General features: G+C 38.9%; 1 protein-coding gene across 1 annotated transcript; it reads left to right on the top strand.

The window, feature by feature from the left end:
• Positions 1-821: 821 nt before the first annotated feature.
• Positions 822-10,191, top strand: zmat1 (zinc finger matrin-type 1). The gene is made up of 7 exons (XM_037781860.1): positions 822-945; positions 6,205-6,311; positions 6,422-6,505; positions 6,755-6,890; positions 7,029-7,301; positions 7,625-7,715; positions 8,735-10,191. The coding sequence occupies exons 1-7, from the start codon at positions 822-824 to the stop codon at positions 9,705-9,707; spliced, it is 1,788 nt and encodes a 595-aa protein (XP_037637788.1). The 3' UTR covers positions 9,708-10,191.
• Positions 10,192-14,724: the final 4,533 nt, after the last annotated feature.

Below are 14,724 nucleotides of genomic sequence, written 5' to 3'. Positions count from 1 at the left end.
CCCTGGGGATCAATAAAGTTACTTTCTATCTATCTATCATAATAAACTACAGTCTTTACCCATTAGAGCAGCTATTCTCAACCACTGGGCCGGGGCCCCCTGGTGGGCCTCAGAGCGCCACCTAGTGGGCCACGGAGGTGCTGACAAATGGTTATATTAACCTCTTCGAAATTCAACGGCCGCTATTCTGTTTTTCAGAGGTTGTAGCGGGCGGGTTTTAAAGCTAGAGGAAGGATACTGGAATGATATGAAACTAAAAAACCTAATGAATCCATCGGTCCAAACCATGCAATGCTAGCTTTTTGGGAAGGAGGCTAAATAACACTTCAAAGTTATGCTAAATTTTGGCAAGGAAAAACTGGCATGGCCATTTCCAAAGGGGTCCCTTGACCTCTGACCTCCAGATATGTGAATGGAAATGGGTTCTATGGATACCCACGAGTCTCCCCTTTACTGACATATATGTCTTGGATGCAGTGACACAAAATGGCACATTTTTTTAAACGAAAAGTGATGTTGGAGACAGCCCTGCACCAGTAAAAGCTTAATTCATAACGACAGGCAGTGATGCCTGAGGGTAAGCTGAATATTTATGTGGGTTATTACACCTGATGGTGGCATAACACATATTTATAGCCCTGTTTGTCATTTATTTGGGAAAGTGGACCTCAGAAATTTTTTAACAATTTGAAGTGGGCCTCAAGTTACAAAAGGTTGAGAACCCCTGCATTAGAGAACACAGTGAACGTCATAAATACTACGTCACTGCGCAGTGCGCCATGACGCAACCGAGCAGCTGACGTCAGGGAGACAGATAAAGCATGGAGGCCAGAAGTGTCTGCACTCTGCTGCTAGCGGAGTCAGACGCTCACAATAACACCTCTAGTACCACTAACGATGCTGACAAAGTCATAAACACTCAAACAGATAGTACCCAGTGCGAAGGTGAGTTCTGGTCTAGAAACGTGATGGAATTCAGCCGTATGGTCTAACTCTAACTTAACTAGTCAACATTAGCTTCCTGTAGCTAACTGGCTAGCAGAGCTCAACATGTGAGCTAGCTGACTAACTTAGCTCCTTAGTTCAATGTGCTACTGTCATCTGTCTAACGTTATCTGTGACGTTAGAGGAGTTCTCTGCGTACATAACTTGTAAAAGGTATCGCCAATGAAAACACCACCCTGATAGTGAAACCGATATAAAGTTAAGTGTCCGGAAGTGGTTGACCAGCTGCTAATGTCCTGCTAACTAACTGACTAGTCCCAAAACACAAACAGCCTGGTGTGGGTTCATACTGAAGTTAGTCACATATCAGTGGTTTAAGGTTAATTGGTTGGGCATCAAGCATGTTTTGGCCACCAAAATAACTCATTTAGTGGGTGACATTCAGTTTGATCTTGTCTCTGGCATCATAACTTAGTCAATACTTGTGTGAAATGTAGTTATTCTGCAGGTTGGTGGTGAGTTTGAAGGATCTGAGACCAGCTGTCATTCAGTCTGAAGTTCATAACTTAGTCAATACTTGTGTAAAATGTAGTTATTCTGCAGGTTGGTGGTGAATTTGAAGGATCTCAGACTGAGCAGCTGTCATTCAGTCCTTCATTTGGTGGTCTAACTCAACAGTAGAATAATAATAAATACTCACAATATTAGGGTGTGAATATAGAGGAAAAAACAAAAATTGTGCACATATTTTGAGATACAGTACCTACAATCTCTGTTCTCTTGATAACTGCTACTGTGATTATCATTTGGTAAGTACAGTATTTGAAATATATCGGCAGACAAGTGTGCAATAATTGTTTTACTAATGTACTGTTGGCATGTTTTGGCCACCAAAATAACTCATTTAGTGGGTGACATTCAGTTTGATCTTGTCTCTGGCATCATAACTTAGTCAATACTTGTGTAAAATGTAGTTATTCTGCAGGTTGGTGGTGAGTTTGAAGGATCTCAGATCAGCTGTCATTCAGTCTGAAGTTCATAACTTAGTCAATACTTGTGTAAAATGATGGATATGTTAAGTTAGTATTCTCAGGTTGGTGGTGAGTTTGAAGGATCTGAGACCAGCTGAGTTGTCAGTCAGTCTGAAGTTCATAACTTAGTCAATACTTGTGTAAAATGTAGTTATTCTGCAGGTTGGTGGTGAATTTGAAGGATCTCAGAGCAGCTGAGTTGTCATTCAGTCCTTCATTTGGTGGTCTAACTCAACAGTAGAATAATAATAAATACTCACAATATTAGGGTGTGAATATAGAGGAAAAAACAAAAATTGTGCACATATTTTGAGATACAGTACCTACAATCTCTGTTCTCTTGATAACAGCTACTGTGATTATCATTTGGTAAGTACAGTATTTGAAATGTATCGGCAGACAAGTGTGCAATAATTGTTTTACTAATGTACTGTTGGCATGTTTTGGCCACCAAAATAACTCATTTAGTGGGTGACATTCAATTTGATCTTGTCTCTGGCATCATAACTTAGTCAATACTTGTGTAAAATGTAGTTATTCTGCAGGTTGGTGGTGAGTTTGAAGGATCTCAGATCAGCTGTCATTCAGTCTGAAGTTCATAACTTAGTCAATACTTGTGTAAAATGATGGATATGTTAAGTTAGTATTCTCAGGTTGGTGGTGAGTTTGAAGGATCTGAGACCAGCTGAGTTGTCAGTCAGTCTGAAGTTCATAACTTAGTCAATACTTGTGTAAAATGATGGCATCATAACTTAGTCAATACGTGTGTAAAATGTAGTTATTCTGCAGGTTGGTGGTGAGTTTGAAGAATCTCAGAGCAGCTGAGCTGTCATTCAGTCCTTCATTTGGTGGTCTAACTCAACAGTAGAATAATAATAAATACTCACAATATTAGGGTGTGAATATAGAGGAAAAAACAAAAATTTTGCACATATTTTGAGATACAGTACCTACAATCTCTGTTCTCTTGATAACTGCTACTGTGATTATCATTTGGTAAGTACAGTATTTGAAATGTATCGGCAGACAAGTGTGCAATAATTGTTTTACTAATGTACTGTCAGCATGTTTTGGCCACCAAAATAACTCATTTAGTGGGTGACATTCAGTTTGATCTTGTCTCTGGCATCATAACTTAGTCAATACTTGTGTAAAATGTAGTTAATCTGCAGGTTGGTGGTGAGTTTGAAGGATCTCAGATCAGCTGTCAGTCAGTCTGAAGTTCATAACTTAGTCAATACTTGTGTAAATGATATTTAAGTATAAGTTAGTATTGTCAGGGTGGTGGTGAGTTTGAAGGATCTCAGAGCAGCTGAGTTGTCATTCAGTAGTTCATCTATAGAATAATAATAAATACTCACAATATTAGGGTGTGAATATAGAGACAAAAAATATATATTCAAACATTGTGCAGATATTTTGAGATACAGTACCTACAATCTCTGTTCTCTTGATAACTGCTACTGTGATTATCATTTGGTAAGTACAGTATTTGAAATGTATCAGCAGACTTGTGGGCTATCAAAGTGCATATTGTTTTACTAATGTACTGTCAGCATGTTTTGGCCACCAAAATAACTCATTTAGTGGGTGACATTCAATTTGATCTTGTCTCTGGCATCATAACTTAGTCAATACTTGTGTGAAATGTAGTTATTCTGCAGGTTGGTGGTGAGTTTGAAGGATCTCAGACTGATCAGCTGAGTTGTCATTCAGTCTGATGTTAGAAATCTGTCCTTTCACTTGGTGGTCTAGTTCATCAATAGAATAATAAATACTCACAATATTAGGGTGTGAATATAGAGAGGAAAAGCTCCTATTCAAATAATGTACACTTATTTTGAGATACAGTACCTACAATCTCTGTTCTCTTGATAACAGCTACTGTGATTATCATTTGGTAAGTACAGTATTTGAAATGTATCAGCAGACTTGAATATTTTGGAGCTATCAAAGTATGCATTAATTGTTTTACTGATAGTTATTTGAGCTGTAGATATGTATACATAGATGACAGAGGGAAATGCTGTATTATAATGCATTAATTGTTTTATTGCATTACACTGGAGAAAGTTCAAATTCTGCCAGCACACTATGTAGGGTGTCAGTATTTGGACTTATTCCATAGTACTTTATTCCATTGCCTTATTTATATTGCTGGGCAATATCATGATATATATATCATCAAAAAGATATAATAATGTCTACTGATATATTTTTCTAAATTGTTTCTATCGCGATATAGGCTAGGCCTCTATTTATTTGTTTTTTTCTCCATAATTTCACTTAAAACTGTTTTGTTAATTTTGCACTCAAGTTCTTAAAATGAGAAAATATAGAACATAAAGTACTTTTTCCACACAGGAGGAATATACAAAAATAGGCTTTACCATGTGGTTATTTCATGTACACTATTTATTTATTGAATTATCAGAAAACATGCTACATCGTGATATATATCTTTATAGAGATATGAAATGGCCTTTATTGAGATTTTTGCCATATCACCCAGCCCTAAACTCAGTTTCACACTCGATATGGCTGCAATGATAATTTTCAGTAGTGATTTATGTAGCAGCCATTTTTTGATAATCTTTTTTTATTTATTCAGTGACAACTGGTCATCACAAACATAAATATTTAATTTAAAATTGTATTGCATATATAGAACAAAAGTGAGCAAATCTTTTCAGTTGAGCCACTAAAATGTATTTTTTTACTCACTAAATTAATATGATATGGTAATGATTTTAAATCTGTATTTTTTTTGTCGACTGACTATTTGAGTATTCAACTGATCATTTCAGCTCTAGTAACAAATTTTCAGTCACCACCAGTCATAAAAGCATGACTGATAAATATGTCAGTCGTGTCCTATGATTAGCTCAAGGCAGCATATCGTGTCAAACTATACAACAAACCATGTCATTGTTAAATTATGAAGATGTATTAATTATTGGCAACAAGGATGTAAACAAATTGAGTTTCGCAGTAATATCTCAGTTCCTATTTATTTATGTCATTTTAAAATAATCTCTAAAAATGAAAGTCAAACTGCTTCCTCACAGTTTTGGAAAAATAGCCTCACTCGTAACCTAATCTTTGACCAAACAGTAGAGTTATTATGAATAATATCAATTTCAGGGCGATGCAAGACCCCTCTGCTTTACATCGGGTCCTGTCAGGATTTATTTCACAACAACGACCGGCTTCGCTGTACATTAGCCCTTACCTAATTCAGTCAAGCATGAAACCATGAGCATGATTTACTCACATGGTAGCAATATATGCTACTAGTGTTTAGAGGTTTTGCTGTATCACACTGTTAGAGGTTACGGTTGAGTGGGAATAATTCAAGTAGCAATATTTATTACAATTTAGAGTTTTTAATGACGGGAGGAGTTAGTTCACAGCTGTCCCAAAGAATCCTTTTGGCAAATTATATATATATATATATAATGTTATACAATGGATAACATCTTGCTTTAAATATGGCCTATGGGGGTGGGTGCATCTTGAAATAAGTGGAATTCAGTAACATTTTGAAATTCCCTCTAAGGCTACTGCATTTTTTTTCCTGTTTTTACAGTATGTATTACAGAAAAAGCTTTTTGTCTCCTGCTCTGTGCAGAATTACTGGCCTACAAAGTCAAAATGATTGTGCATTTTGAGATCTTTCTCACATGTTCAAACAATGAAAATTGTATGAATTAGCATTTCATTTTGCAGCTTCTAATTTTTCAAAAAATTATTTGTCTCCATATCTATCAAGATCAGCCAATATGGAGACACAAGAGCACCAGTCTGATCGTTTTAAGTAGTTTAAAGGTGCTCTATACGATATCCAGAGCATTAATATAGCAGCAAACAACTATTTGCTAGGTAAAGATATAGAGGCGGTTACAGCTGATAACCCTGTCCTTACTGACACCGCTGTTGTGGAAGCGTAGCACCCACCCTATGGTTCCTCCCCAGGTTAACACTGTTAGCACTGTTAGCTACCCACCGGCTCAACTGTCGCCATGTTGAAAGCCGTACAGAGGCAATAGAAATGCTCCCGATTTTGCATGTAGCTCCTTTAACTATATATTATCTAATATAGGTTTGTATTATATAGAAATGTGTAAGTGAATAATTAATGAATGAATGTAATATGAGGATTTCATAGCCTGTGACTTTATTCTCTGTGGCTCAGTTGTTAACAGTGACTGTATATTCTGCCACACAGGAGGCAAGAGTGAAGAGGAGCTCCTGAAGGGCCTCCTCACTGATGACTACTGCCATGTGTGTGAGGCCGTGCTGCTCTTTGAGTCTCAGCGGCTGTCCCACTATGAGGTGCGTGCTGCTTTCCACTGCACTAGTCCTGGAACCGTGGTTCAGTCGTATTGACCTCACAAGGTCAGAGCGTTTGTAATGATGTCTCCCGTATGTCCCCCCACTTGCAGGGGAAGAAACATGCTCAGAAAATCAAAGTGTACCTGCAGACCAAGAGAGGCGAGAAGACTTACGAAGAGCCCACAGGACCCCAGGTTAGCACTCAGAGATTTTACTCTGACTCATTAGGTGCAATCTTAATCTGTAACGCTGAACAATGAGTGTAACAGAAGAACATACGTAAGCAGTCTAAGGGTCGTAGCTTTAGTGGCATGCTTCTCAATAGAAAATGATCACATTAGAGAGAGGTTATTTCCTTTATTCATTGTTTTCAGGTTACATGCTATGTCAGGAAGCATATTTCTGTCACTTGACGAGCCAGTCTTGTGCCTGTTTTTTTGCAGCGGCCCATGACTACTGATAAGGACCATTTCTGTGAGCTGTGTAACATGGTGTTTAGCTCCCATGTGGTGGCAAAATCTCACTATGAAGGCAAAGTCCATGCAAAAAATCTGCGTAAACAAGGCCTTCAGCCCCCAGGCAAGTGTGGGTTGTGTGATGGAAAAGTATGATAGTGATCCGAGATTCATTATTTACAGATTAACTGTAACTTTTGTTGATTCAACTGTCTGCTCAAGTTCTGCTTAAGTTCAGAAGGTCAAACATTTCTCGTTGCAGTTATCGACAGGTACACAGAGGTGCGGGATCCTGATGATGCTGACCAGAAATCAGCCCCAGAGGGTGTTACGGAGCATCATCTGAACTCAGCAGCCACCACGACTCCCCCCAGCACAGAGGTCGATCTGAAGGACCCTAACAAGTACTGTTCCATGTGTGTCGCTTCATTCAACAATCCCCAGATGGCTTTGCAGCACTACAACGGACGCAAGCACCAGAGGAATCAGGCCCGACAGGAGCTGCTCAAAGAGCTCGGAGACAAAGTCCAACAAGGTAACACAGCAAAGCCGTAATAATACAGAGGGCATCAGACCCCATCATGATATTGAGTGTGTTTTAAGAGGCAATAGTGATGTGAAGAAAAATATTTCTAGAGGCACATTTGTCCTCTGTTAGGCAGGCTATATGTCAATCAGTAGAGAAGATTTGGAGACCCCCAAATGCAAAAATAATGTATATTATTTTGACGTGAGTTAACTAGAATGAGAAAAAAGCAATGCAAGTGGTATATCTGAGTGCTTGTAATTCATTATTTGATCAATAATGCCATCTTTCCCTCCTCATTTCCCACCTCTCCCTGTCTCTGTTACCTACAGCCGAGTCGCTGATGTGTCAGATGTGTAGCGTGCAGTTTAACTCTGTGGAGATGTACCAGGCCCACATGCAAGGAACCAAACACCAGATTAAGTAAGATCAAACATTTTCTGAAAAACAATCCATGATGTCATCATTTATACTGCACTTTAAATGTATTCTCTGCTACACTGCACTTCAACTTCCCTTTCAAGACCTTTTTCAACAATAAAGCTCCATTAAGTGATTTTTTTTTTATACTTACACTGAATCAGATTAATATTATCACCTAACCTAGATTTTTTTTTAATAAAGAAGAAGCTTTTAGCTTATGTTTCGGAGTCCCATGGCTATCTTACACACTCAAAGGAGATGGGTAGTGTGCACAGCCAACCCCAGTTGGGTGCAGGACAAAAGAAGCATGAGACAGAAAACGAGAATAAAGGCCTTAACACACCGGCAGCGTTTTGTTTTTTCAAACGTCAATATACTGACTTAGGTACTTTCACGCAGAACGCAAATATTATGCGGCGAAAAAGCAGCGTCATTTTTTTCGAAACAAGGCCCATATTTCTAAGCTTTCGCACCGCAAATAAAGGCATCAATCAATCACATTGTGTGGAACAAACATATTCAAAAAGTGTAGCCAAGTGTTATTATTATTTTTAGTTATGTAATTAATGTCATCTGAAGAAAAAAAAAATTCAAACCTTTTATAGAACAATTGTTGTTGGTATGAATAGTTTTCATGCAAAATATTCGCAGGCGATTTTCGTGTTGTTTATTCGTCACTTCTCCGGTGTGTAAAGGCCTTTAGTCCGCTCAGTGCATATTGCAAGCGTCATTCGATAATGATCGTTTGCTTTTTTGTTTTTTTGCAGTATTCAGTTTGCAAACTACCTCTGATGTTATCACACATACAGCCCCATTAGATAGTCATATTGCTCTGTGTCTGCTGGATGTGGATGTGGTTTGGTTTGGTGCGTTAAGTTAACTGTAGGCACTCGATTAGCTGAAATCTGTTTTTCTGCTTTGTGGTGGTAAAAAAACACTTAATGGGGCTTTAGTGTAACATCAACATTTATTACCCAGTTGAATAGTGACTTAATTCCTGTTTACATGTCCTTGACCAGGGAGAAGAAGGTGGTTGACCTGTGCAAATCCCAACAAAAAGACTACAACACATTTGCAGATGAACTGGCAGATTACATTCAGGTTCAGAAGGCTCGAGGAATCACCTCTAAGGCCGGTCAAGTCCTCCCTCTGGGTGACACGCAAAAGGAGGGCGAGGAAGATGAAGAAGAGGAAGAGGAAGCATTTAACAACGTAGAATTGAACCCACGTATGCCCAACCTTCCTCCCACCGCTAACCCTCCTCATCACTCCCGCCCTGGTAGTTACTACCCAGTTGAGGGGTGGCGTCCTCCGTATCAGGGCCCCCCCTGGCCACCCAATGACTGGGATTACAACTGCCCTCCTCCAGTCCTCCCAGGCTCAGACTCTGCACTGTTCACTGGTCAGCCCACAAAGAGGAGGAGGCGCAGAAAGCAGTCGAGCTCCTCCTCGTATACCACTTCATCTTACTCCTCCTCCTCCTATAGCAGCAGCACGAGTGACAATGATGACAGCGAATACCGGCTCAGAGAAAAGAGGAGGATTAGAAGATCCAGGAGGGAGAGAGAGAAGAGGAGGAGAGATGAGGACCCAGACAAGGAGGAGAAGAGGAGGAAGCGACGGAGGATGGAAAGAGTTAATGACTCGGAGGAGAGGAGAAGAGGGGAGTCCGGAGAGTCGGAGGAAGAGAGGAGGAGAAAAAAAGGAAAAAGTCACGGCAAGCAGAGAAGACGAGAAAATAAATCCCGGGAGGACTTTGAGGTGGAACGAGGGGAAATAGTGATGGACAATTTAATGCCAGAAGACGTGATGGACAATAGAAAAGGGACTGAGGTGCATATTCAGGCTGAAATGAATGTCGAGCAGGGGGAGGGTGGACAGGACGAGGCAGCCAAACCTAAATACAGGAAAGAGAAGAAGAAAACAAAAGAGAAGGTTGACGCTAGGACGGAGGAGGAGAAGCTGTGGGACGACTCCATTCTGGGATGTTAAACTCTCAGTCTGTTGAACTGCTGACGTTTAATGAGCATGACATTGAAAATCTCACAAACTGTCTATATTAAAATAATCTTTATAGAAGCTAACAAGGCAGTTTTTACCATCTGCTCCACACAGTGTTGCTCCCCGTAGGTGTGCTAGCTGGCTAGCCATGTTTAGTCAACTTATGTTTGTAATTAATTGTTTCTCACACATACACACAACTATAATAGCTTTATTTTTCACTATGACACTTAATACTATCTTTGCTTGAATTCATTTGCACATGTTTACTAATTGTTGGCTGTAATATTTAAGATCTTTTTTTTTTTCTTCAAGAAGTCCTCTTGACCTCTTAATACATCGATATGTTTCTGTATCTGTATCTTCTGGCAGGGATCTGATAGATTGTGGTCCCTTTAGCAGCCTGCGGTTGGTGCTGTTGAGCTTCATGCAGAGCATCAGTAAAGCAAATAAAAGCCCAGATGTTAGAAGCTTAGTCATTTCATTTCTTTTGAAGCTCTGTGTGCTTTCACTCAGAGGCACATAGGCTGAAAGAAGACCATCAGAGTACATCTCTGATAATCTAGATGGGTTCAGCGCATGTTGGATAAAACATTATGATAAAATTATAACAAGTTCTGTCTCTGTTGCACATCAAAACTATTTGTAAAAACAGCAGAGTGCTGAGACATTGCCTTCGTCTAGAGTGCGTGTGTTATGGATGTATTTGTGTTTGGGGTCAGACAGGTGCAACAGTTCAAATGAGGACAGCTCTTTACAAACTTAAAAACCCATGTTCAGATGCAGTCTGTGATGAACTGAAGAGTTTACGGTACTTAAAGATGACTGAAAAGAGGCAAAGTGAAGTTGTTGAAATTAACTCCAATTTCCAGCCGTCCTCTTGACGCATACAGATCCACTCAAAACAACATAGTTGTTCTAAACAGGTCCTGAAGAGTCTCAAATAGTCTAAATACCTACAGTAGGCTGGACAAGCCCAGGGGAGGATTTAGTGATTTGGGGGCTTTACTTTTTACCCCTGCTAACTGGGAATGTTGGTGTTGGCAGTGGTAAAAGAAGAAGGTTCCTCAAAACCTAAGTAAACTTTTTGCATTCAGATGTTAACTTCAAGTGAAGAGTGAAAGAGAGGTATTATCCGTACAATGTACTTTAAATTAGTTAACGCAGGATGGTTTAATGAATAGTAATGCATCATGTTTTAATTGTTATATTTTGTGAATCAAATCTGAATCTGCAGCGTAACCAGTAACATTTCTCTGTCAGGTATATGCAGTACTACAATGTTTTCCTCTAAAGTAGAAGTACACAGTAAGTAATATACAGTTGAGTTGCTTATTATACCCCCGCGACAACGTAGTCGGGGGTATATAGCGCTCCGCGTGTCCGTCCGACCATCCGTTTCGTTTTTGGAGCAGAACTCGGAAACTATTTAATTTAGGAACTTCAAATTTGGTGTGATGGTTGACAGTGTGGTTTAGTTGTGCCTTTTGGGGGTTAGAAGTCCAAAAAGGACCCTGGACTTGAGGAAGATGAGCTAATAACAAGCTAGATTGCTCAATAGACTAATTCCATTAGTCAAAAGGGGAAAACCTTTGCAGTGAGTGGGGTACAATAAGTTCGAATAGAAGCATAATTAAATATTTTTCATATCTAAACATCATAATAAATCTATAGCTGTTGGGTGCCCCCAGGCAGTTGCCTACCTTGCCTAACGGTAAAGTCTGCCCCTGGACAAGCCTCATCTGTTTAATCTTTTTGACACAGCATACTTACTGTATTCCTAAAAAACAACTTTGTTAACCTTACACAACTCTATTTTCTTTTAAGATCAACTGGATAATTTGTGGACCACATTACAAAACTTTATAGAGCTATGCAAATTTCTGTCTGAGGCAGCTTTATGAATTATGTCAATGTGCTAGTGCGGCTAGATTTCTATAAAAAAGGTTTTGGGTCGGCCCAATGAGAACAGGATGAAGTGGTGATCTAGTACTACTACTCTTGATGCAGGTGCCATAAAAACCTGCCAAAACCTGCTCAAACAGACGAGCAGATTAAACATCCTTACAGTATATGGACTAACTTTGACATTTGTGTGGTTCATTGCTGTTTATTTGATTGTATTAATGTAGGATCCTGAGAGCACATTAGGTGAACAGAGTATAACAGGATTCAAGCCAAAGTAGAGTTGTAGATCAAAATAATGCATGAAACAGTTTGCTAGTGTGTTTTAAATTTAAATAATTGTTGAATAGACTTAGTTGATAGCAAAAAGGAAAAAATAATGAGAATGAGAGAAGTGACAGAACAGTTGATAGTCTGCTACAGAAGTCCTGTAAGATGAAAAGCTTCTGAAGTGAGGTCTCAACTTTAAATAGTATCTGTTTAAAGTAATGAGAACCAAACAAACTCCTTAATCTGTGACACATACAATAATATGGACATGAAGTTTTCTGTCTGAAAATACTGAACTTTTAGCAGAATTGTCTGATGAGAGCAGTAGAGAGAAGAAATGAAGGCAGCTTTTCACTTGAAGCGTCGGAGCAGACAGACCAACAAAGGCTTCAGAGCTCAGCGATGTGTAGAGAGCAGCTCTGAAGCCCCCTGAGATCTCCTGTTTTCAAAGAATCCTGTGGTCTCGTTCCTTGTCTCGCTCGAGTCCTCGACCCCCGTAGAGCTATAGGGTGCCCACATCCTCTCACTTTGAGACCCCCCATCAGACCGCTCTACGCCCTAACCTTTCACGTACACACTAAACAATCCACAGATAAAACAATCCACAGACAACACTCGCATGATTTAAGCTCTCATCAGGTTTATCAAGGAAATTCAGAGTTCTGGGGATAATCAGACATTTGAACAGTTTCTTCATTTTAGCCCCGAAATAAAATAGAAATGCCAATCAATGAGACATATTACTTTTAATGTGGAGTAAAGAACTTAAAATTATGTTTTTAAGTAAGACATCAACACAGAAACAAAACAACTGTCAGAAGCCAGTCTGAATCCTGATGTTTTTGCTCACAGGACATACTTTTACATACGTTTACCTCATTATTTGACACTTTGGCCACGTTTAATATGAACATCCAACATTGTAACGTCATATATATATGACAGAAAATAAGGAAAAGCATAATAGGGCCCTTTAAGTGCCTCCTTGACATTAATGCAGTGTATCTCCATAAGTCATTGTTGCTCATAAATGGCTATATCACTCGTAGAGTCTGTAGGTAGCCTTTGATTCAGGGTTGATGGAAAGACCTTATCAAGATCTTATCAGCCTCAGTGTTTAAGAATATCCACACTAAACTATTCATTATGAAATTTAGTACCAAAACAACTAATCAACTAACGATTGATCAGTCAATTGTTAGAAAATTAATGACAACGATTGTGAGAATTATTTATTGTAGCCAAACATTCATCAGCTCCAGCTTTGGAAATGTAAAGATTTGCTGTTTTTCTCTCTTTTATATCATCATAAATGAAGTGTCTTCGGGTATTAATTATTAAAATATTATTTGGGCAACAATCTGAAGACGTCACCTTAGGCATTTGGAAACTGCGATGGCCATTTTCTGACATTTTATATACTAAATGATTAAAAGGTAAGGTCGGTAATGCTGAGAAACTAGCAAGAGTACACTACATTTTATAAATAATCCAACCAAAAAACCCAGCCCAGTGTTGCCAACTCTTCTCCACTGAAAGTAGCTATCAGCACTAGCTCCAAAAGTCACTAAATCTAACGTTAAAGTCGTCAAGTCGGCAACACTGACAGTCCGTCGCTTCAGGCCTCCCTCCAAAACAGCTCCCCCAACATGATCATAAGTTAGTACTTAGGGCTCATTGCAGTCCTACACAGCCGTAGATACTGGATTTTTTTGTGTCAGAGCTTTTGATTTATTGATTGCTGTCGATATGTAAAAAGAATTTCAACAAATATAACAAAACATTTTTAAACCACCCCTAGCTTTAATCCATAAATAGACAACTTATTTATTGCTGAAAATAATTGGTACATGTAGTTCTAGCACTAATTGACTCACTCCAAAAGTCAGGTATTTATAAAAGTGAACCTTAGCAGTCTTATTTCATGAGTCGTGTCTGTAACTGGAGGATGAATTTTAACTTACATGCACACATACATACATCGGTTCGTCGCTGCTGCATGAACAGCAGGACAGAATGAAGACAGTTTGCTAATATTTAAAGCTGAAGTCTTCAATTGATTTGTGCACAAAGGATTTTTTCCGGCTTTTTGCCTTTATTTGATAGTGACAGTGATAGTGGGAGAGAGAGAGAGGAGAGATGACATGCAGCAAAGGGCCGTGGGTTGGATTCAATGTCTATGTCAAGAAATTTAGATAGTAAATGTCTCCATTTGATCTTTAAGTTTTCATTTACAATTCACATACAAGACAGAAATGAGTTGGGGACAAGTCATTGTCAGAGGGGAGTTTCTTTAAAATTCAAGTTGAACTGAGAAATGTTATACAAAATATCAAAACATATTCAGTTTGTTAAACTAATTCAGATTTCACTGTTAAACTATTTTACTACATTTTTCCTGAATTAACTGAAACAAATTTACCTTTTCACAGAAGATAAGTGAGAATATTCTGAATGAATATGATTTGTTGTGCAAAAATGCTTTGCGTCAGTTTGTCGTGCACAAATCCCACATGGTTTGTCTTGTTAAACTTTATACCCTGTACTTTACGCAAAGTTAAAGAAGTTATAAGAAAGAACTGAAGAAGCTGTAGACATGCACACACCAGTGAATATTCAGCAATAATCTACAGAATAGTGGATCAGCAATGTTTCGGCTCCGTACTTTGGTATCCCGTCGCCGTGCTCTGCAGTGAGGCATGAAGCTATGTAGGACTCTGCTGAGCTCTTTAGGTCATGCACCTGGGAAGAGACCACAGCGCTGCAAACTGATGCTCTGGGAATAAAAAACTTCTTTATATTGCTTGATATGTGGTATCATGTCAAATGTTTT

The sequence above is a fragment of the Sebastes umbrosus genome, chromosome 1 (assembly GCF_015220745.1).
Source record: "Sebastes umbrosus isolate fSebUmb1 chromosome 1, fSebUmb1.pri, whole genome shotgun sequence".
Lineage (NCBI taxonomy): Eukaryota > Metazoa > Chordata > Actinopteri > Perciformes > Sebastidae > Sebastes > Sebastes umbrosus.
This window is presented reverse-complemented; position numbering and strand designations above follow the sequence as displayed.

What these genes read in the sequence shown, in the direction of transcription:
- zmat1 (XM_037781860.1), top strand. Translation starts at nt 822, where the DNA reads ATGGAGGCCAGAAGTGTCTGCACTCTGCTGCTAGCGGAGTCAGACGCT. An exon ending in AGATAGTACCCAGTGCGAAG is followed by an intron (nt 946 to 6,204) that starts GTGAGTTCTGGT and finishes TCTGCCACACAG; the next exon opens with GAGGCAAGAGTGAAGAGGAG. An exon ending in AAGAGCCCACAGGACCCCAG is followed by an intron (nt 6,506 to 6,754) that starts GTTAGCACTCAG and finishes GTTTTTTTGCAG; the next exon opens with CGGCCCATGACTACTGATAA.